Source organism: Doryrhamphus excisus, linkage group LG7, assembly GCF_037039965.1.
Source record: "Doryrhamphus excisus strain RoL-2023G ecotype Guam linkage group LG7, RoL_Dexc_Guam_v1.1, whole genome shotgun sequence".
In the NCBI taxonomy this organism is placed as follows: domain Eukaryota; kingdom Metazoa; phylum Chordata; class Actinopteri; order Syngnathiformes; family Syngnathidae; genus Doryrhamphus; species Doryrhamphus excisus.
The window spans coordinates 11,518,997-11,543,468 of record NC_136363.1 but is presented as its reverse complement, the minus strand read 5'-3'; the positions used below and the strand labels follow the sequence as shown (position 1 = coordinate 11,543,468).

At 46.8% G+C, this 24,472-nt stretch overlaps 1 protein-coding gene across 1 annotated transcript; it reads left to right on the top strand.

The window, feature by feature from the left end:
* Positions 1 to 107: 107 nt before the first annotated feature.
* Positions 108 to 21,977, top strand: erf (Ets2 repressor factor). The gene is made up of 5 exons (XM_058047617.2): positions 108 to 748; positions 14,272 to 14,506; positions 16,462 to 16,574; positions 18,651 to 19,543; positions 19,632 to 21,977. Exons 1-5 carry the CDS (start codon positions 727 to 729, stop codon positions 20,229 to 20,231), a joined length of 1,863 nt encoding a protein of 620 aa, XP_057903600.2. The 5' UTR covers positions 108 to 726; the 3' UTR covers positions 20,232 to 21,977.
* The last annotated feature ends 2,495 nt before the right edge of the window (positions 21,978 to 24,472 follow it).

The following is a 24,472-nucleotide window of genomic DNA, read 5'->3' as shown; positions in this document are numbered from 1 at the left end:
TTCAGCAACAAGTGGGCGTTGAGTTTCTCCCCCGCGCCCTCCCTTCGTGGGTGAGCGTGGGCGGCCCCGTGTGGCAGGAGGGGAGAGCGAAACACGACACCCCGACAGCAGAGGAGGCGAGGGGTGGGGGGCAGAGGAGGGAGATCCAGCGGGCGAGTGGAAAAAGAAAAAGTGTGAGCCGGAGAAAGAGGCGCAGAGAAAGAGAGAGAGTTGGCTCGGCGACTTTTGTTTCTCCGAGCAGCGCCGACGTTTGCACCGCAAGCGGAGAAGACGAAGTAGAAGAAGAAGAGGAGGATGAAGACGACAATGATAGTGATGTGGAGCACAACTCGACCATGCGACATGGTTCCAACCAGCAGGATGAAATTCTAGACTCCGTTCCTTCGCTCCACCGAGCACACACTCTTCCCTTCCCAACTTCGGCCTGCGCCATTCCCAGCCGGGCTGCTTGGATTCCCCCCGCGGAGTCGCGGAGCAACTTTTGCGCACCGGGGGAAAACAAACCCTGCGGAAAACAAACTTTAAGCAAGTCTGAGCAAGTTTTTTTTGTTTTGCAAGCAGACTGACAAAAAGTGATCGGAGGAGGACCCGAAAAGAGAAGAAGAAGAAAACTACTTCTTTTCAAACACGGGAAGCACCGAGTGTGCTAACAAGCTAACACGTTAGCCAACTCCAAAGTTAGCACTCGACGGCGAAAGTGAGCCAAGAAAGTCCCCGACCGCCACGATGAAGACCCCGGCGGACACCGGTGAGTTTATGACCCCTTTAAACTTTACGAGCTCTTTTAATACGTTGAGACGACTTATAGAGAAGATGGGCACCACCAACAACAGCGCTTAGCTCTCGGCGGCTAGCGACTTAGCACGCTAACTCGCTCCAACTTCAGGGAAAGTGGCACCAAACCATGGCGCCCGAGTGGCTCCATGTGAACATCCCCTGGTGTTTATCTACCCCCAACGGGGGAGTTGTGACTGTTGTGGGAACCGGAGAGGCAGAATTCATACTACTTTTTTATTTGCATGAACTTTGACTTGCCCGAGGCGCTTTAGTAGAAAAACGACAGTCCCTGGAGTTGGAGCCAGGTCAGCCCATTGTGCTTATTTCAGGCTTAAACTTGCTTGTTTGCACACCATAACACATAGCCGGGAACTAGTGCACGCCTATTGAAAGTGGAACAAATTCAGTTAATTAAAAGAAATGGTTGTAATCCACCACAACCCCCCACCCCCCCAAAGGGAGCACATGCATGTTTGGACCAGAACCACCTTCTCACCGCAGCAGCCAGTAAACAAACTAAAATAATATTGTGGCCTCTTTGATGGATTGTTTGCAGTGTGACAAACCAGGAAGCACTTATGGGCTCATCTTGTGTACCAAGTGTGGTTTTGGTTTGCCGGAGTCTCACTGACCTGCTCGTCAAAGGAGCTTGAAGGAATTAGTCATGGTTTCATTTTTAAAGTTCCTCTCCTGCAGCCAGATCCCATTCCATATCACCGGTCTTTATTACAGGACAAGAGCGGGAGATGATAGGCCAGAAAATCCTGATTAGATCACCCCTGCTGGGATAAGAACCCTGATAGACGCCATCACTGGACAACAGCTCAACTTTTTGTCTCCTCGACTATCAGCAAATATCTTCAATTTCTTTTGATCCCTGCTAAAGGTGTTTAGACTTTACAGTCGGGGTGGGTGTCATTTAAAAATGGGGTGGTAATCAATTTATTAACCAACCACGAGGGGTGTCACAAAACAGTTCATACAAGACGATACGAAAAGTACAGTTAAAAATACGTGACAATATACAATATTAACGCTTAACGCTGTGTGTACGCCTGCAGCCCTGCCTCTACCCTCTGAAATAGACTGTGACTGAGAAAAGGGCTCACCCCATTCATGCCATTGTTCTATGGAACAAGAAAACAAAACTAGCAATGTGCAAAAAATTGCACGTTTTCCAGTAATTTATGCGTGACTGTAATTGTTGGGTGATGTGTTGGGTGAAGTGCAGAGACATTACCTGTGCAATATTAAGCCGTTTACTCATTTAATTCCTCATACGTTACACTCTTCTGCACTGTGTGTATGCTAGCGGTCCCGTCTCCACCCATCAAGACAAAGAGACCGTATGACTGACAAAAGGGCTCACTCCGTTCTATAGAACCAACACGGCAATGCACAGAATGAACTCCCTTTTTCTGCCCGTTTGGAGGCGGCAGGCGAGGAAGCCAGACACGCACGCACATGGCAATATATTTAGACATCTTGTCATGTTTTGATCTCGTGACGCCCCGACTGTTGACTTTTTGTAGCAGTTACGTGGACAGCGGTGCCGCAGGTTAGACTTCAGTGCACCAGGGGCCAACCCAGGATAGACGTAAAACATTGTGTCATATTCGGCCAAGGGTGTTTGTGTTTCCATTGGGTGGTGTGTGAGTGCACGTCTCATGTGGTGACGTATTTTTGGTGCCTTGTAATGAAAGATTGTTTGTTGCCTATTTTGCGCGGCTTGCCGTGGCCGATGCCACCACGACAAGCGTCCATTTTTCAATGCTGTTGTGTTGTCCACATAACACACACAGGCTTTTTGTGTGTGTTTCCTGTGTGTGTTTGTACATGTGTGTACATGGAGGGGTATACATAAATGGGTCAGAACGGGCCCTCGCTTCCTATCAGGAAGTCGGCCGTCTGGCCCGCGGCAAGGCCAATTTTCCACTTGTGTTGCTCCTTGTATCAACATGTGTGACGTCACCGAGAGTCAGCTTTGTTGTGTGTGTGTGTGTGTGCGCGAGCTGAGTGAAAGGGGCCATACATGAGCAATTAGCGGGCGTTAAGTCTGGCCAGGGCAGGGCTGCTGTTAATGACCTCCAGTGTATTTATGTGTTTGCGTGTGTTGCCATATGTTGGGGATTTTGGCCCCCTATGACGTTTAACATGCTCACAACGACGCAAGTGTTTGACCAAATTGCATTTTAGATGACCATTTGTTGAGGAACTCTCACAAAGAGGAGGAGGAGGCCAATTTGTTGGGCAGAGACACCCGTGTTTGCTGATAGGCTCATCACCTTGTTAAAAGAGGCGAAGTTATTTTATGCATTGTTTGTTGGGGTCTCACAAGATCTTGTGAGATTAAAATGTGACAAGATTTCTTGTTCATAAAAAAAATCAGTCTTGTGGGCACAGGCCTTGGGTGACGATAAATATGGCAATATATTGCAGTTTACTAACTTTATGTACTATGTTACTCTTCTGCACTGTATGCTAGTTGCCCCGCCTCCACCCCCCGAGAGAAAGCCACAGTATGACTGACAAAAGGGCTCCCTCCATTCATGCCGTTGTTCTATGGAAGAAACTTACGAAGGTGCTGAAAGCAATGCACAGAGTGAACTCTCTTCCTGCCTGTTTGGAGGCGCGATATATTGAGGTTACAGTGTTATCCAGTTCACTTCCATTTATTGGGATTCATTCATTTATCATCCGAGGCCTCGTGCCCTCAAGTCTTTTTTTCTGAATGAGAAATCTTGTCACTTTTTTTTATCTTGCAAGATCTGGAGACACTCTTACCCGCTACCAAAAATAATCCAACATTATGCTGATGTAGACGTCACGTTGCGCTGTAATGTGGCTACTGGATCAATAAATACGCAATTCAATGATACTTGGCAACAGGATGTATGTTCCCCCCCCGTGGTTGCCCTCTCATCATGCGTCTGTTCGCTGACACCGACTTTGACATTCCTGCTTGCGACCCAGCCGAGTCTGGACATGAAAAAAGGCTGCCACCGAGTGACGTCAGCATGTCTCTGGAGGCTTGTGCAGCGGCTGCACAGGTCAACGCCGCTCTGGATGCCTGAGCTCCGCGCGGCGGCAGGCCTCTTTTCCTGGAAGTGTGTGTGGTTGTGTGTGTATACAGTGGCTCTGGTGACCCGTGTATGAGTCGAGAGAATAGACGGGAGGTCCCACACAAGCTGGGACATGCTGGCCAAACAAACAGCAGCGCCTCTCGCTCAGGAAAAGAGCGACAGGCTGCCTCAGAGTGCTGATTGACATGTATGTGATGTACGTGTGTGTGTGTGTGTGTGTTGGGCTTTAAAGGCCCATTGTGTGCTTGTTTTTTCAAACACATCGTCCGACCACATTGTTAGGTACATGAGGATTGTGGGTGGTTGAGTTCTTGTAGACGTTTCTGCAGGAAAATGCACCTGAGAGGCAGCAGACGGGCGCTTGTGTTTTGACTGGAGTCATCCTAAGTGAAACACACTGTTATGACTGTGATCTCTGACACACGGCGAGCCAGAGGACCACTCCTCTCCAGGTGGGATCCTGTGCCACACACACCAGAACCTCACATAGTTGAAGTGGACCGGGCCTGCCAGCGCTCGTAATTAGAGAGATCCAAAGTGTTGTTTTTTTTTCTTCTAAATGGCGGCATTCAAACGTTCCAACTGTGGCATCTGCTGGCAACGGCGTGCGAGTGGAAAGTCTGCAGCGAGGAAAAAGTGAGGTGGATTCCAAGTCAATTGACTTTCTCACCAGAGACCACCGCCCAGCGGAGGAGCTGGCAGCGAGATGGATGGAGGAGGAGAAAATAAAAGCAGTTTGGGTTTTGCGGCTGTTGCGTTGGGCCCGGTCCATCCAAGACCCGGGTCCTGAGCGTGGTGTACACTTGCTGGCAGGGCACCTGCTTTGTGTCGACTTAAAGCAAATATTGCTGTTCTATACCATCCCACAGTAAACATGGCAGAGCAACATTGAGTCCGTACTGACGAGAAAGTGGCTGCAGGCCGTGTGGTCTCAGTGCTGGACCTGCACACACTTCAGCAGCTGTTTGCTTTTATTTTCACTCTTCAAGTCCACTCGGCCGGTAGCTTTGCCGTGTAACGACACGGCACGACCACCATCAGCGTGTTTTCCATGCTCCAACGCCCTGCTTGTTATCGTATCCCACTGGGATGGATCAGATTTACAAGTGCCGGCGCAACTATTCTCATTCTACCGTAATCACAGTTGGGTGCCTTCAGGGCTGTCAAGGTGATCAATAAGTCAAATCAGAAGTCAGGTAGTATATTTATTTTAAAAAGTTGATTTCTTATTTTGTCCAGTTTAATACAATAGCCACGTTTACATGAGGAGTTTTTCTCTTTCTGAATGACCTTTCTGAAAACAATGGTATCCATGGAAAGGAATATTCCAATCTCTTGTCTACATGCGCCGATATAATCAACCAGAATAGTCAATGGGGCATGCGCAGTAAAACGTAAACATCAACATCACGTGATACCGGCTTCCCAGAGTTTTCACTTGTTTCTTTCACCGTATTACAAGTTTTTTGTTCGGCCAGTCTTGAAATTTAGTTTGGATAAAAATCAAACTTTCCACTGCAGTCCAATGCCAATTGCTCACCTCCATTTTTAAAACTGAAAAACGCGTGGAGCTGCGTGTTACGTCATATCTGAGTATGCGCTGAAAGAACGTACGTAAGATAAAAATCAATGTAACTAATATTTTATAATTAAACTCAGGACATGTTTTATATAGATATATATTTTCTTTTTGAATAAAACTGCACTTGTGAATAAAGTATAGAAGGGTTTAGATTCTGCTGCTTGCCAACCGCCAATAAACAACAGAAGAAAAACACGATGAAGAAGAACGCACTCTGAAAACTTTAAGTTTGAGCGTGTCCAAGATACCTCAATCGGATTGGGGAATGGAATATTTCACTCCCGTGAATCCCATGATATATTTAATGGGCACTTTTCTTTTGGAATGAGGTTTTCATTTGAGCAAATAAACCGAATGCAATTGGAATATTTGGGTCCATGTATACGTGGCTATCGTATTTTGTTTTGAAGGTACTTTTTTCGTTTTACAATTACCTGCGTTAGTCTTTGGAAATGATGGCGGTTCCACCCCGATGTGTGGGTATGGGCTTTGTAAACAGACCATGACAAACTGTGGCAAGGCCGTGTTCAACATAACTGCAGCCTGTTAGGAATTTTCTCTCAATGAGTAAAATGATTCGCATAAGAATTCCTACGTGATAAACAATCTCACTTTCAGCACCGTGTTCGTCCTTGGGTCCGACCTTGTCAGTGTTTGCGAAATCCATCTAACTAAAGGCGGCCCGCGTATAGTAGTGTATTCTTGGTGGCGGCATTGTTATTATGAGTAGCTGCTTCAGCAACGTAGAGCATCATCCCATCACACGGTGCTCTCATCTCACCGTCCCAAATTTCCTGACGCTGACGTCATGTTTTGACTAAGCCACTCAGGATACCATGGGAAGGTTTTCCCGTGTTTTGTCTGAGACCTTCGCAGCCAAGACGACATGGTTCTTGTCTGTTCTCCTCCCATTCCCTCTCCCGTCTTCGCCCCGACTTGTCTTTGCGCTCTGCAGGTGTGTGTTTGATGTCACTCTTTACACACGACAAACATGCGCTTTCCTGCACACTGGCAGGAGAACGCATTTATTTATTAGTGACTGGTGTGTGTTTGGGGGGGGGGGGTGGCTTCAAGTGATTGATTTATTGCCAAAGTGCAGCTGCTAACTCTTTTGATCAGCAGTTTGATTAATCGCGCCAATCCTGTCACACACCCCGGGGAAGACTCACAAAGCCTCGTCGGCTTCCAACTCGACTGGTTGGCCGCTTCAAAGGTGGCTTGTAAATTGTGTTAGTGATAACAGCTGGCACGGTTTGATCAGGTCAGTGCTGTCAAAGCACCATAAAGGCCACTTTTTCACCTTTGCGCTCTGACTTTATCAGCTCTTGCAACGCTCCGCATCACGTGAGCGCAGCGAGAAGGGCTTCCAAAGGAGACTAATGCTTCAGTCTTCAACTGGAAGGCTGAACAGTGCAAATTTGCATCAGCACCAAATTGCAGCACCTACTATAGCTGGGGTGTCACAAGATCTCGCTAGATAGAAAAGTGGCCATTTTTCCCGGGAGGTTGGCCTGGGACGATAATGAATGAATGAATCCCACAATAAAATGAAAATGGACTTGATAATATTTCCATCTACATGCGTGTCTGTTTCCCTCATCTCATGCCTCCAAACAAGAAGATCAGACTACGGCATGAACCATAGAGTACACAGAACAATGGCATGAATGGAGTGAGCTCTTTTGGCAGTCAGAGGCGGGGCTGCTAGCATACACACAGAATGCAGAAGAATGTACAAAACATTGCAGTATGTTCTCATATATGTTTGCTAAAAGTAAACTTAAAATCTTGTGAACTGGTGACAACCCCACCCATAGGGCGGCTTACTTTAACATACACGCATGTATGCAGAACTTCCTTGGTGGGGGCAATGACTGAGTCAGAAGGCTGCACCCTCCATTTGAGGCCGGGGACCCCCCACATGCAGGGAAAGCGTCGCCTGTCTCGCATTAACGCGCATACGCTCTTTTAATATTCCCGACCTAGCTGGCGAGTGCTGCCACATCCCTGCGGTGACGCCGCCGCCGCCGCTGCGCCTCCTCCGCCTTTTTAATGTTTTTACGCCGAGCATGAGCCGCTCAGTCTAGTGGCGGGAAGATCCAGCTTTAATGCCGTAGACGGGGGAATTAAGGCGGCGGCGGCGATGCTGCCAAGGAGGAAAGGCTGAGTAACGCGGCCAGACGTCTCCCCGGGAGAAAGTCCCTTGCTCGCCTCTTTGCTGTGTGAGGAATTAAAGACAGGCGGGCCCGAACCACACAGTGCCTCTCTGGAAGGAAAAGCAAATATTCTTGTTTGACACACACAAGTGCCATGCAGAGGAACTTGTGCCAGAAAGCAGAAAGCTTCAAATGCACTGCTGGGAATCTAACCTGCATTAGAAGCCACTTCTGTACCACACAGATGGTTGTTGACTAAATGACCGACAGGAGGGTTCATCCGGCTGTACAACCGAGGCGCCCAGGGGTTGAGACAGATGCACAGAGTGAACCCTCTTGTTATCCAGCCTGTTTGGTAGTAAAGAGAAGGAAAGAACATGTAGTACGTGACGTTTTTGCATTTTAAAATAAAAAAAATGTACGTTTGTTTTTCAGACAGAATAGTTAAACAACAAATAGGACGGAGCTTTTATGTTTCCAATTGTGCTCACACTGAACGGCACGGCACTGTCTGTAATGTTTTGACATTGTCGTCATATCGATGCCAAGCAACCAAAACCAGCACCAGAAAGCTGCAAATGCACTGCTGGGAATCTAACCTGCGTTAGAAGTCACTTCTGCACCACATAGATGGTTGTTGACTAAATGACCGACAGGAGGGTTCATCCGGCTGTACAACCGAGGCGCCCAGGTGTTGAGACAGATGCACAGAGTGAACTCTCTTGTCATCCAGCCTATTTGGTAGTAAAGAGAGGGAAAGAACATGTAGTATGTGAAGTTTTGCATTTTAAAATAAAAAAAACGTACATTTGTTTTTCAGACGGAATGGTTAAACAACGAATAGGTCGGAGCTTTTATGTTTTCGATTGTGCTCACACTGAACGGCACTGTCTGTAATGTTTTGACATTGTCGTCATATCGATGCCAAGCAACCAAAACCAACACTTGCTGCCTCTCCAGTTCCATCCACATTTTTCCACGCTCCACTGTGGAATTGTCAGAAGTGACAAATATCGTAAGTGACGGATCGAATTTGAAACGCTGTTGCACGTCAGCTGAAAGCGCTGACACGTGGAAGAAATGTCTTCTCAGCAGAAGCAGCACAGGACATGTGGAGCTGATCACAAGTTGGATATTTATTCCTGACACTTATCCAGACCTAATCTCGCTTCCATCACTCCCGATGGTTGACTTTTTTGTTCTTGCTGGTTTGAAGAAAGAACCTTTTGACGGATCTTTGACCGATCTTTACTCCTTTTTTTTATTTTGTCCCTGCGTGGCTGAAGTAAACCTCCAGCATTGTTGTATCGGGTCAGGGGAGCCTGGCTGTCTGCGTGCAACAGGAAGGTGGCATTATGGGAGAGGAAGGGTGGTTGAAGTTTTTGACTGGCAGGGAGTTCAGTAGTGAGTCACTGGTGCAGCCTCCTGGATGTGGAGCTCTGAGGGCCTATTCTGGGCTGCGGACGCACGTGTGTGTCTTGGTGTGTGTGTGTGTTGGAGGAAAATGAAAGTCGTCTGGTGACCAAAACCACAACACGGGAGCCAGTTCTAAATTTCTCCGAGCGCGGCCGCACTACAAATGACTGCAGCTGGCCTCTGTGGGCTGGATTTTACTGACGGGCTACAGCTTTTTGTTAACCTAAACCCAAAACAATCTCAGAGTTTTCCTGTTTCAAGTCCACCACAACTTTAACCAACACAAACTGGACCTTGTCTTTTTCGCATCCAGTTTCCAAAACGATTTTATTTGTAGTCACATTTTAGTCATTTCTCGATGTGATAGTGTAGTCCACATTTAGTTGATAAAGTATTTTTTTTTAAATGACAAAAAAAGTTTTTAGTTGCTGAAATAGCTCAAAGGTTTTAGGACAAACTCAAAATTTTTGATGATGTGGTTGGTTGGCTTTGTTCATAAAAAATTAACATCTAATTTTCTCAATGCTTATATTTAAATTTTACTTCTTTTGGCCATTTTTTACCCTTTAATTTGGGTAAATATGCATATTTTTTGCAATTGGCTGGTGACCAGTCCAGGGTGTACCCCGTCCCGGGCCCAAAGTCAGCTGGGATAGGCTCCAGGATACCCACGACCCAAGTGAGGATAAGTGGCATAGAAAATGATGCATGGATGTTTTTGACTAAAAAATGTGTCTATAGTCAACTACAATTAGATGGGAAACGTGAAGCACAGTGTAGTGTGATAGTGTATTGTAGTGATACACGCATGTAACATGTAAACGACGCCCATCCCTTGGGGCTTTTGGGGTCTTCATGACGGAGAACCGATATCCAGGTATCCAGCACCTCGTTAGGGAATACTAGATGCTGTTTTTACAGGGTAGTCATTTTCTGAGCACGACAACTTGCTCAGACAGGATTCGGAGGTCATTCATATACGTGCGCCTCCCCTCTGGGAATGTGGGAACCCTATCTGGTCGTTTGAGGGATCGTGGCGTCGGCAACCTCGCTGCTTTCCTTGCATCTGTTTGGGTACTGGCGTGGTCCCAGTGTACATGCGTGATTTATTGGCCAAGGAATGTTCCGGTTTTGTCAAGCTAAGCCATATAATTTGACTTTTTCTAAGCCCGTGTAAACACGGTGACACCCACACGGCGAGGCCTGGCTAATCACAGTCCATTTTGCTGGAACGTCTGCGTGTTTCTGTCCCTGCACAAATACTTCACACTTAAAATGACGGCAAACAAAGCACTTTCTAAAAATATTACTTGACAAGAAAACAGCATAAATCTGCAGCAATTTTACCGGAACTGCAAGTTTAGGCCGTAAACAACACACTTTCATGGTCTGGGTCATCACACCCCAGTCCACCTGATCAGCAGGTTCCGTCTGCAGGCTTCTTGGAACCGAGCGCCTGAGTCATGTGAGGCTTCTTGCCGTGTGCCTTCTTCAGCTTTCATCTCTGCGGGCCTGTCTCTCCCTTTGTCCATCCGCCCTTCTTCTCCGCTAATCTTCCTCCCCTCTTCCACCTCATTTCCTGGGACTCTCCGACTCCTCCCCGGCTCTAAGCCGACCATCCTAAGAGCTGAGCTGCATCCTCGAAAAGGTAATTACGAGCTCACTGAAAGCGGTGGATGGGGCTCAGTCAAGCTGCAGAGTGTGATCCACGTGTGCATAGGTGCTGTTTTGGGTCAGGCCGAGAACAGACATGGGGCTGGGTCATGGGTTTTCACTTCAAATACGTTTGCACAACTCTTACAATTTTTGTAGTTTTGGCCTTTTTTTGCATCTTAGGTCACACATAGACCATTTCTGTGTGATATAGTGAACTACTGTACTATAGTGAACTACTGTTGAAAAGAAAACATACACTTAATTTACACACTCTATCTTTTCTATATGATATTATAAAAGTTTTGTCTCTCTTTAAAATGCACTTAAAAGAAAAAGTTGTGTTTTTGTCTCTGTTTTTGTCTTGACTTTACACCCATGCCGACACTTGCAATGGAGATTCCCTCTATTACGCTTCCTGCCTTTCTGCATAGGCTGATCCCGTCCAGATAACCTCCATCTGGAAGGCAGCCAACCGTTGTGCATTTAGCCCCGGCCTGCTCGCCTCTCTGCATCGTCGCCGTGCCCCTGAGTCACAGACGACCTTTGCAGCATCTAAATATAGATGCTGCAAAGAATAGGAGGAAGGGAGAGGTGGATGGACAGAGGGGGGGTGGGTGTCACTGCGTGTGAAGGAAACTTGTTGCTGAGAGAGGAGAGACGCGGAGGACGCTCGTGTTTGCAGAGATGAACTCGGCGAAGTGAGCACAGAGGAACTCGTGTAGTGGAAACGGTGACCTGGTCCAGGTGAAAACGAGGAGTCAGGACTCAGTGGTTGGCTTCCACAGACTCAATGATTGTGATGTGTCGGAATAAAACATGCACCATCTGTAATGCTAAACAGGGAGAGGTTATGAACATGAATCCATCCACATCTCCTCAGCAGGGTCTCGCAGGCCAGATGTGCGCCCATTCCGCTGGCGCTCCACCGAAACCCCCAAACTCCTGTAGCAAGTTTTGCTGTAATTGAATCACATTTTGCCGTGACTCAGCCACTTATTTTTAGAGCTGAAAGCTTGCGTTGCCAGGCGACTGTGTCTCGGGGAGGCGGCGCGAGGGCGGGACGCCATGAAAGGGAAGGGAGATGGCGAGCAAAGAGGCGCAATCTGTGGAAGCTCAACGACAAAAGCGAACACGGCGTGAGTCAGCGGGGACGCGTGCGTGCTCGTACGTGGGCGTGATCGCTATTCCTGTGCTGTTTGTGCGCGTGTTCCCGCGCGCCCACGCACGAACCCACTTACCTCTCCCGCTAACCTGCCGTGCGTGCGTGATCGCAGCTCGCCCACAGTGCTGCTTGCACGGGACGTGCACACGTACGCCACGTGCACACGGGTGATTGTACCCCCATTGACAGACATTTTTTGTTGTGACAAGAGCCTTATTGTCTGCAGGCTGAATCATACTCACCCTTTATTTGTAGTCCAAAATCACTCCTCTGTTCTCCTACTCGGCTTTATGGGATGTCACATGCTCATCCACTCACTGGACAAAACATTAGGTACACCTACACATTTCTATCCCAGCTACAAAAATGTCCAACCCACTTCTTTTCTGTGCGCTTGAACGAGAGAAAAACAGTTAGCATAAGGGAGCTAACGATGCACTTAATGGGATCCACTTATTTCCACCATAAAGACCTAAAAAAAAACTCCCACTAGACTTTTATGTTATTTTTTATCCATCCTGTGAGGATGTAGCATTAGCATATTGGCAGCTCCAATATTAATAACAATAACAATGTTGCTGTTGCATGTTAATATGCAGGTCACAATATGTAATACGTATGTAATGGAAGCTTTAGCTGTTAGCTGTGCCTCATTTTAGCCATTTGTATATCTTTATAAGGGACAGAAAGGAGAGACGTTTGTCTCACATAAAGAGTGTGGATGATGGGCAACAATGTTCCATCCAAGCCTAAAATGAGCATGATGAAGGGGGGATCCATGCTGCGTGGATTGATACTCTAGCAGGACGCCTTCAACAACATAGCCGGCGACGGAGTAGCAGCTTGAACCGGTTAAGTTCTCCCCTGCGGGGGGAAGTGGATCACACTTTCCATTATTTAGCCAAACATTGATCACTGGGGGAGCTGCTGGCAGATCTTCCCCCACCCCTCCTTTATAACATTTATATTGCTTCTCTCCACGTGTGAGGCTTGTACTACCTGTGAATAATTACCACGGCTATCCCTCGACAGAGACCTCGGCAGCGTCCCGGGTCGCCGCCTCATCCGACCCCGTTTTCCTCTGTGACTCACCGTTTTATACCTGCTGTTGCGCCGTGATGTCGATAAGGAGGAAAAAGTCCTGTTGCTGCTTGCTTGCTGCCGCATAAATCAGCGCACTGCAGGCCGAGGCATGTGCCGAGTCAGCTGTTTTTCGACGTGTGGCCCAAAGCGGGCCCATGACTGTAAATACACCCAAAGAGCTCATCACTACTTCTTCTTCTTATTGGCATTTCCCGACATATTCATAAAGAGGCCTGATGACAAGCAGAGCCAGAAAAGCAACTTTATGCGTGTGGAAAAAGTCGTAATATTTTTAACAGCCATGTGGGGGCCACATGGTGATACCTTTGACTCTGTGGGGCCACTTTGCTGCCAGGTGCCGCTTCTCTTTTTAATCTGCTTTTCATGTCTTGCTTTTACGATGCTGGCCCAAAAACATTCACAGCACAATAAAGCCTGTGTGACACATCTGATTAGTGTGTACGTGCCGTGGGGGGGTGTCATGTTAAGACTCCCAGGATGCAACAAGTGTTGGTTGGCCCTGAGGGTATCATGGCTCATGTTGCTGTATAGATATGACACACTTTGTGTGAAGTGTGGGAAACTAATTGTAACCTTGGTGCTCACACACACACACACACACACACACAGACACAGAGACAGACAGACATAGCTGAGTTGAGTATTGTTATATTGTGCCCATATGTTTCCCAACCTCAGCCATGGACCCGAGTGCCAAGCACATCTGGTCTTAATGAGGTGTGTGTGTGTGTGTGTGTGTGTGTGTGTGTGTCGCGCTACGGCAGCATGTTGACTTTAAAATTTTTTTTTTTTTTTACTGCCACCCACAGCTTTAGGACGCACATGTCCCGCACACCCCCGCGCTGTTGCTTATATTTTGTCTGCACCTTCGACCAAGGTCCCGTTTTAGCATCGTCTTTGATGGCGATAGCGGCAAGCTCGTGCTACGACCGCGGCCCTGTGGGAAAGCCGCCCGGTGTGGACGTTCGCCCGACGTTTTCCCGGCAATGAAGCTGTCGACGGTTTGGGTTCCAGCTATTGTGTTGCTGAGTAAGCAGCTGCAAAATGTGCGCAATTAACACTCTTATTTTGCTGAGTCGTGGACTGTACACCCATTCAACTTTGGGTGTACAAGGCGGGGTGCGTGATAATTATCAGGCCGATATGAGGTTATTTTCACCTCATATCGACAAATCCGATAACATTAAAAATAGCTTAGCTAACCGATATTTTAAGGCGCGATTACTGTGAAGCAGAAAGGTATTTGTTTGAAGAAAAAGCTTTATTTCTGTAGTAGTTGAAAGATGTTAGACATGGCCGCTATAACATCATTCTAATGACCTTCATCTCCTCCAGGGTTTGCCTTCCCCGAGTGGGCCTACAAGCCGGAGTCCAGCCCCGGCTCCCGGCAGATCCAGCTGTGGCACTTCATCCTGGAGCTGCTCAGGAAGGAGGAGTACCACGACGTCATCGCCTGGCAGGGCGACTACGGCGAATTCGTCATCAAGGACCCGGATGAGGTGGCCCGCTTGTGGGGTGCCAGGAAGTGCAAGCCCCAGATGAACTACGACAAACTCAGCCGCGCCCTCAGGTGAGAGAGCACGCGCCCGAAGCGGGGGCGTGACTTGTGGTTTGTCATTTCCAAGTGCTGCCAAAGCCCTTTGGACGGCCCCAGACGTGAGGGTGGTTGCTGAAGGTCGACAGCTGATTTCAAGAGGCTCACATGCAGGATGTTGTTGTTGGGTTTTATTTAGCAGACAGTCTGTTCTCACACACACGCAGTTTGTCATCCGTGTCGCCTCCTGTGTTGTAGGTTGGTGTGGCTTCCAGTTTGCTGTGGTCGTGATGCAACGTCCTGTCATACACATACACATTAACACACACATGCACTTCACACCTTGTTATATGTCAGCCCTCCTCCAGCCCATCTGTGCCTTTTATTTGTCACCTTTGCTGCTTTTTCTTTATGGCTGTGTGGTGAGAGGCCCGCAGCGGGAATGTCACAGTCGGCCGTGACATCAGCGCGCAGAGCCAACAACACCGTCCAGGTCCTCTGTAGTTTATGTCAAGGAAGTTCAAATGTTTCTTCAAAGAGAACTCGCTGTGTGTTCTTTCGCGTGTACGCGACGGTCGTATCCTCGAATGCCATCCAAGAGCTGCGTGTCCATCCTGCCTCCTCACACCGGCCTGACACCGCCCACGTCTGGCCTTTTATTTTGAAATCTCATCGCTTAGATACCATCAGGCGCTTCATAGGGCGCCCCTGAATAGCCCAATGACAATATTTCAAACACAGCAGTGACGTTTAGTCCAACTTACATATTATATTAAATAATATGTAGGTTTATTAAATTAAATTTATATAACGAACAATACAATGAAAAATTTACATTATATAACAATGGCCAACATCTACTCATTGTTTTATAATTATGACTCCATTTCCTGATTTTGACTTTTTTTTTTATCCAATTATGATTTTCTTTTCTCATAAGTGACATTTAATCTCATAATTCTTAACAATGGCCAACATCTACTCATTTTTTCATTATTATGACTCCATTTCCTAATTTTGACTTTTTTTAATCCAATTATGACTTTCTTTTCTCATAAGTGACATTTAATCTCTTAACAATAATTCTTAACAATGGCCAACATCTACTCATTTTTTCATAATTATGACTCCATTTCCTAATTTTGCCTTTTTTATCCATTTATGACTTTCTTTTCTCATAAGTGACATTTATTCTCATAATTCTTAACAATGGCCAACATCTACTATTTTTTTCATAATTATGACTCCATTTCCTAATTTTGACTTGTTTTAATCCAATTATGACTTTCTTTTCTCATAAGTGACATTTAATCTCATAATTCTTAACAATGGCCAACATCTACTCATTTTTTCATAATTATGACTCCATTTCCTAATTTTGACTTTTTTTTACCCAATTATGACTTTCTTTTCTCATAAGTGACATTTAATCTCATAATTCTTAACAATGGCCAACATCTACTCATTTTTTCATAATTATGACTCCATTTCCTAATTTTGACTTTTTTATCCAATTATGAATTGTGACATTTAATCTCATAATTCTGACTTAATCTGAAAATAATTTCTCTATGGATGTTGTCGGACTGTTTACCTAAAGTGTCTTGTCAGAGAATTGAGTAGATGTTGACAAGAAGCCTGGATGAGGATGTATGAATGCAGCCAGCGCTCTCGCTTCTTGTGGAAAATGTGAATAAACTCTTCCCAGAATGAAGCGGATCTTTCACAATAGAGCGAGAGACGTCGAATCAAAGTCGGCGTGCTCCTTTTGGGTGACTCACGCGGGGCCATTTTATCATCTTTTGAGATGAGCTGTCAGCACTCGCTCTTCACTCCTCCACCTTTTTCTGCTCATGACTAACACGCTTCCTTCACGTGTCCGACCACATGTTCCTGTTGTCGCCACGTCCGTTCCTGTGGCGGAACAGCGCATCGGAGTCGAGGCTGTGGGTGTCGCGTGATGACACTGTGGCGTGCTTCTGTGCCCGCAGGTACTACTACAACAAGAGGATCCTACACAAGACCAAAGGCAAGAGGTTCACCTACAAGTTCAACTTCAACAAACTGGTGCTGGTCAACTACCCCTTCATCGACATGGGCTCTGGTACGCACACACACTCGTACGGTACATGCTCACACTGTACAGCAAAGGGCCTTTAGGGTTTTATTCCAAATAAATGAATGACATTATGAGGTCTCACACACATCCAAATGAAACGTAGCACTTAACCCTTAGATGCATAAGTGGGTCAAAAATGACCGGGTCAGGTTGTTTTCTTGCAATATCTTCGTAATGAAAAATTGTTATTTCATATTCCAGGTATTCCTCAAAGTACATGTTTTTGATATAATGCATACATTTTTAACTTACCTTTAATGCATTTAAAGTTAAACTTTTGTTTTTGTGTTACTACCCCAACCTTCCATAAGTGGGTCAAAAATGACCCGGTCAGGTTGTTTTCTTGAAATATCTTCGTAATGAAAAATTGTTATCATTTCATATTCCAGGTATTCCTCAAAATACATGTTTTTGATATAATGCAATTCAAATTTTTTACTTACCTTTAATACATTTTAAGATTTTTTTGTTTTTGTGTTACTACCCCAACCTTCTATAAGTGGGTCAAAAATGACCCGTGTGCATTTTCTATGGAATTCAATAGGAACCTTTGATTCTTATCAACTTTGGCTGTCAGGAATAAATTAACTGATTAACCACACAAACTATATCAGAAGTGTCACCCCTCAGGAAGATTATTTTACACATCAAGTGCTAATACATGTTAGTATTATCTTCATATGATATTGTGTGTGTGTCCTTCATGACTGTTAGTATTAGTTAACAAACAAATTAGCCTACTTTATAACTAGCTGACACTAGCTGGCTAACATTACTAAATGTATTTTTGGGCATACTTTATCAATAGCTAACACTAGCACAGTTTTCGTAAAATTGTCAGATTGTCAGAGATACTGTCAATCTGGAATACCTAACCAAAATGGCAAAAATGGTTTAAAAACACATTGATTCTAATACGGGTCATTTTTGACCCACTTATGTAAGAGTGTAGGGTCCAGTCACTCATGCATCTAAGGGTTAATTATGGAGCGTGAAGGTGAAAATAGGGGTGTTACTTCATGCCTAGAGGGCTCTAATAATGTCAAGTGTATTTGGAAGCTCGTATACAGGTTTCCTATGCCATAACCGTGGAAGTATTCCTTTTATTAATATTGAATCCTACTTTGCGATCGGGTCTGGAACCAATGAACTGCTATAAAAGAGGAATTAATGCACGTAACGCCACTCGCTGGGAATCCACAAAATGGCGTATTCTTAAGGATTGGTTCATCATGGCAGTGGCCGTTTGTGTGAGTGACATCACGACCTGCCGCCTCCCCCCCCCCCACCCCATTCTGAAGTGGTCTCTGTGTTGTGTTCCAGTGTAAATAAACAGGGTCCATATGGAGCGTTGGATCCTGGCTGACTTAAGTGCGGCACGATACTTTAATTATAGCGTTTGTGTGATGTGGCCCACGCGTGTTGTGACGTGACGCTTCCACACACACACACACACACACACACACACACACACACATGCCCACGTCAGTTTGCGCTGATTGTTGCGAGCACAGGAACACACTCTGCTCATCATGCACACACACACACATTGGCTGGAAAAAAAAGAGCCCAGCCCATGTTTGTAATGGCAGCCAGTGCTACTTTTCCAGTATTTAATTGTGGCACGTGCACGCCTGCCAACAATTTATTGCAGTGCCACAGTCTCTGGAAGCAGTCCCAGAGGGGCGGGGGGGTGGAACCAGCGATATCGGCCAGCCATGTCTACACCCCGTTTTCTTTACTGGAGGGGGGGGACTTTTGGATTGATGGGAGCCATGTGTCCCACTCGGGGTGACTGTGTCTTTGGCGTGGAACGTGGTGATGATGTGATAGTTGTGGTTTTATTTGTCTTCTCCTCAGCCACAAACAAGTCAAGTTTTGATAGCGCGGCCAAAACCTCACATGGTTTGTTCTTCATGAGGCCTTGTTTTTCTTGTCTTATCTGCTCCTCTAGCAAATTAGAACCACACTCAGTGAGTCACTGGGAAGATGGTGTTCATCCTCAGCACAAAAGAGCCTTTTTGTCATTCCAGTTTGTCTAATCCAGTTCCCTTTCTGTAGGTCGAGGTGTCCCACAGAGCGCCCCGCCTGTGCCCACCGGAGGCACCCACTTCCGCTTCCCCCCGTCCACCCCTTCGGATGTGCTGTCATCCAGCGAGGAGCTGCGCAGCCCAGGCGTGTTCAGCAGCGTGGCGCGCCGCATGGCCCGCGGCTCCGTCAGCGACTGCAGCGATGGGACGTCCACCAACTCCGAGCTGGAAGAGGCAGTGGGGGCGGAAGAGCGGGGCGTGGGACCGGAGAGGGCGTTCAGGGGGCTGCTCCCGCCGCGCCTCCCTCACGAGTCGCTCTTCAGGGTCTACGGCGGCGCCCCCAACCCAGCAGGACTCCCTAGACCTGCCCACAGGGTCCACCCGGAGTCCCTGTCTCCGTTCCCAGTGTCCCCTCTGCCGGGCCCCGGCGGGCTGCTGGCCCCGACTCTGTCCCCGGCCCTCTCCATGACACCCACCCCCCACCTGCCCTACACCCCCTCCCCCTCGCTGTCCTCCCCCATGTTGGGCTCCCACTTCTCCTTCAACCCGGAGGACATGAAGCACTACCTGCAGGCCCACACCCAGTCCGTCTACAACTACCACCTCAGCCCCCGCGCCTTCCTTCACTACCCCAACATTGTCATCCCGCAGCCCCACCGCCCCACCCCAGAGAAGCCGGCCGCTCACCACCTGCACGCCCCACACCTGCCTCTCTCACATTCACTAGGCGGGCAGCCAGGGGCTGGAGAGGAAGCGCACCAGCACCCGTCACCCTTCAAGTTCAAGCTGCAGCCGCCCCCTCTCGGTCGCAAGCAGAGGGAATCAGGAAGCTCATTGGCATCTTCATCCTCTTCCTCCGCCGCCGGCACGCCCTCCTTGTTTGCTGCATCTGAGCAGATGGCCGCAGGAGCACCGAAGATCAAGGTAAGACGTCAAACAGGAGGTGATGTCGTTGGAAGCATGTGACTATAACTTTCTGGTGTTGTTCTATGTGTCCCCCCCCCCGCCCCAGGTGGAGCCCATATCTGACATCGAGTCAGAGGAGGAGGTGGAAGTGACGGACATCAGCGAGGAAGACGAGATGAACAACGAAGATGATGACATCTTCACAGCCGTGTCCCATCATCAGCTCCACCATCATTCCAGGAATAACGGGGCTGCCGGCAGCCCCGCCGCCCCCGTCCCACCCCACTCTGACCCCGACGACGACGATGAGGATGTCTTCAAGACTCCGGCCACCCCGCCTCTCAGCGCCGGCCACTCAGCGTTCCCGCTTCTCAGCCTAAAGAGCGAGCCGGCCCCAGGCCACCCGGCCCCTGTCAGCCCCGGGGGAACCCGCTGCATCCCGCTCAAACTCCGCTTCAAGCGGCGCTGGAGCGAGGACCAGAAGATGGAGGCAGACGGCGAGAGGGACGAGGCCGAGGACAAGAAAGTGCGAGCCGAGGGCAGGGAGAAGCCGGACGAGCGCAAGAGGGAGGGGCCGGTGGAGAACGGGGGAGGGAGGGGTGTCATACTTGGCCTGATGCTGCCGCCGCCCCCTACCCAGCGCCGGGCCAGCTCTGAGCTGCAGCGAGCCACCGCTCAGCTGTCTCTGGAGAACGCCAGCTGCTGAGCCGACGGACCACGAGGCCCGCCAGATGAATGACCTTTGACCCGACGGAATAACCCCACACTCCTTTAAAGGATATGTTTGGGTTCTTGGCGGCGGCCATTCAACCCTTAAGACGAGCAGCAAAACACTAAACTCAACACGGACGCCCCAAACGCAGCGGGACCCCCATCAGATGACGCGAGGGTCTCAGACTGATGCTGACGCCACACAAGTGCCTCGGGTCCGCTCACAAGGCGGGGGCTGTTTGCGTGTCGGCCATCTTCCAGACTGAAGAGTGGGGAGCACTGGCGTCAGTGAGGGAACATTTCGGACTTCCCGGGCCCCGGGACGGCCAGCATATGACCCAGGAGCTCACGCCCACTCTGTGGTGCGTGGGAGACGTGCTCATCATTCCCGTGTTGTTGCTGCGCTGCATTTTTGGGCATTTCCTGCTTCTTTGTGACCTTTTCGGCACCGGGTGATGACGCTTCACCCGGGCAGAGAGATTATTTTTGATGATGAAAACAAGAAAGAAGAGTCCAATTGAATTATGTCAAAGTGTGCCTTTTATAAGCCCCGCCCCCCTCTCCACCACACAAATGCCTTCTTGTTTTTCAAGTCAGTTTCTATTTTACTCAAAATCACTCAACTATAAACCCACTCTATTTTTCATGCCGAAGATGTGTACATATAAACAATATATATATATATATTCTATATAGCAGCCATTGTATGACCACGCCTTCGCCTTCTTCTCCCGCTTGCCTTCTGCAGCAAACGCCGCTGTGGTTACCCTTGAAATAACACCACAAACAACATGGCGGCCACATCTGGGTGGCGCCGTACTCTGATTGGCTCCCACCACACACACACACACTCACACTCAGGCACCTGCCAGTCAGCTCTAAAAAGCACACACAGGAAATGACATCATCAGGGCATAAAAGAAAGAAAGTCGATGTTAATGTTTTGCATCCATTTCGAAGTAGCAAGCAAGGAAAGGAAACAACACAAAAAGCTCCGCCTCTTTTCACCTGTCCTCACTCATTTAATTTGGCTTTTTTTTTTTTACTGTTACTCTGGTAATGATTATTGTGTTGAATTTTTATTATTAACCTGCTTATTTTCTACTTTTTTCTGTGAGTGAATTATTTTTGCTTCCAATTTGCACTCTCTTTCTCATCAGTGGACCTTCTCTTTTTGTTAGCTTTTTTTATTTTTAGCCTTTTTTTTTACCCCTGGTGATGTACACTCACAAGGAAATTGCTGTTTTTTTTATTATCGTTGTGTGTATATATTTTTTTTCATATTTGGAGGATTGTGTAAGAAGACTTTAAAAAAAAAAAACATAACATTGTAATGTTTTACTGTTTTGTTCCGCCGGCTTCTCCTTAGCTGTCAGTCAAAATGACTGACAGGGACGGAGCCGTGTGACGTTTCTCTTCTCTGTTCATCTTCACGTGTAATTAAAACAATAATCAGGGTTCATTAAAAAAAGGTAAAAATGGATTTGTTGTATTTATTTGCTGTGTTCTCGCCATGTTAGTTGCTGATAGGACTAGCATGTTGCTTGTGTTCTATAAATGTTAGCGTGCTAATGTGACTAGCATGTTATTTGTTTTCTATGAATGTTAGCAGGCTGATATGACTAGCTTGTTACTTGTCTTTTATGAATGTTGGCGTGGTAATGAGACTAACATCTTATTTGTGCTCTATAAATGTTAGCATGCTAATGTGACTAGCGTGTTTGTTTTCTATGAATGTTAGCAGGCTGATATGACTAGCGTGTTATTTGTCTTTTATGAATATTAGCATGGTAATGAGACTAACATCTTATTTGTGCTCTATGAATGTTAGCATGCTAATGTGACTAGCGTGTTTGTTTTCTATGAATGTTAGCAGGCTGATATGAATAGTATGTTATTTGTCTTTTATGAATGTTAGCGTCATAATTGGACTAACATCTTATTTGTGCTCTATAAATGTTAGCATGCTAATGTCACTAGCGTGTTGTTTGTTTTCTATGAATGTTAGAAGGCTGATATGACTAGCATGTTGTCTTTTATGAATGTTAGCGTGGTAATGAGGCTAACATCTTATTTGTGCTCTATGAATGTTAGCATGCTAATGTGACTAACATGTTTGTTTTCTATGAATGTTAGCAGGCCGATATGACGAGCATGTTTTTTGTCTTTCATGAATGTTAGCGTGGCAATGAGACTAACATCTTATTTGTGCTCTATGAATGTTAGCATGCTAATGTGACTAGCGTGTAGTTTGATGTGTGCATGTTTGTCTGGCAGGGAGCAGCGACCTGGATGCGAGAGTGGGCGCTTTGTGTGGTCTTCTGTCAAGCAGACCTTCCTACTTTGTGCTGAGGTACACTGAAATCTTTCGGCAGAGATGGGGCCTCCTTTGTCTGTCGTCTTGGCGGCTTTGAGCACAATGACATGATGTTCAGCGTGACACATGCTTTTGTCCATGTTCCTCTGCCGTAGCAACATCGCGATCTTTAACCAAGAGATAAAATGGATCTGAGATTAAGGGTTTTTTTCTTCTTCTTTTTTTTGTCATGTCTTTTTATGGTAACCTTAAAAGAAAGTTTTTTGATAGTGTTATCCATAAGAGGGCTGCAACTATGCATCCAGCAGAGGATGCTGTCTCACAAGTCAAACATCTTCCAGCAGGACGATGCTTCAAAGACCTAATGTGTAACTGCATTGTTCTGCAAGAACTATACTGTATGCCTGTATGTCATTGTTAAATATGTAAAATTATATTATTGTTTAATAAGTGAATACATCAGTGTGTCAAAAATAGGACTTTTTAGTGCTTTTGTTTATTTGCTGGTGTCTAAGAGAGTAATACCATTTCACAGCAAACCACTTCCGTCGAGCTGTTTCTTTGGCGGCCCCTGCTGGTAGTGTGCAGTGTTGCAGCTTTGAACAGCGCTGCTGTTAATCGACGAGTATTAACCTACTGTGGAATAAAAAGTACATGAAGTTATAAGTAGTTATCATTATAGACGTAACGATCCAGAAACATGTGAAATAACGTGAGCCGGTATTAAACCTAGCTTAGCAGGCGAACATTAATAAATATACAAATGTGTTGAACTATTTTTAAAATTGTTTTTGTCGCCATTATGCTAAGCAGCGCTCTTCAGCTATAAACGCATGCATCATTGATGTTTTTGTGTTTTAGATCGCTGCAAAGATATGCTAAATTGGCTCCGCGTCTCACTATTGTCATTTTAAAGGCGTTCTCGTTAATTAATATCTGGTTTTTGGTGCTGCCGTCGCCGGGTGTTCTCGCTGCTTTTGAAGCCACGGCCCCCAGCAGGGGGACGGGGGCTGATTGACGGCCTGTTTGGCCTCCAGTGGAGACAGACTGTTGTCTGGCTGAGGGGCGAGGTCAGGGGTCGCGCCCAGACAGAAAACAGAGGGCTAATTATCACACATTGTTAGGGGGCCCCTGCTGGGACGCTGCCTTCACTTTCACAGGAGGCTCGCTGCTGAAAAATGGACACGCTCGTGTAGTTCTGCATGCTGTTGAAATCGCAGTGAAGCAAATGTTTGCATTAAATTGTGTTTGTGTAGTAAACCACTGGTACATATTTATCATTATCAAAAATTGGTTGAATAATAATATGTAGATTTTTGTACTGTAATGTGCGGTGATGGTGAAGTACCATAACTTGTTCCTATTTCCAACAGGTTCTTGTCCTTGTCCATTGGTGAGATGGCGTCCTCTGGTGGACAAAACGAGTAACTGCAACGGCTGCTGGTGACGTAATGAAAGTGAACTGTGAGATGCTAAACGCTAAATTGATTTATACTCATTTTTTTCCTAAAAGTATTCGCCTGCCACAAAAACGCACATTGTTACATGTATTTGTGTATGTGTGTGTGTGTGTGTGTGTGCACATGTACGTGCAGTGCCTCATTCGTGCACGCTTACGTAACATGCCCGGACATGTTTTAGCTGCACGACCAAGTGTGTACTAGTCGTGTGTGCAGTGCTGCAATTGTTTGAGTTAGCTATAGCATCACGACACAACTAATCCTCGTGTTGTCAAGCATGTGTGCATTAAGAAAGTCTATCAAATGTGCTGCCTTGTCAGCAAGGAGGCCCAGAGTGTATATGGGTCACTGTTCGGAGCCTTAATCCCTCCTATTTTGCGCCACTTTGCTCACCGGGCTCTTCCTGTTTGGCCACCATGATGGCAACAAGATTCTCATGACCTCACCGCAGCAGTCAGC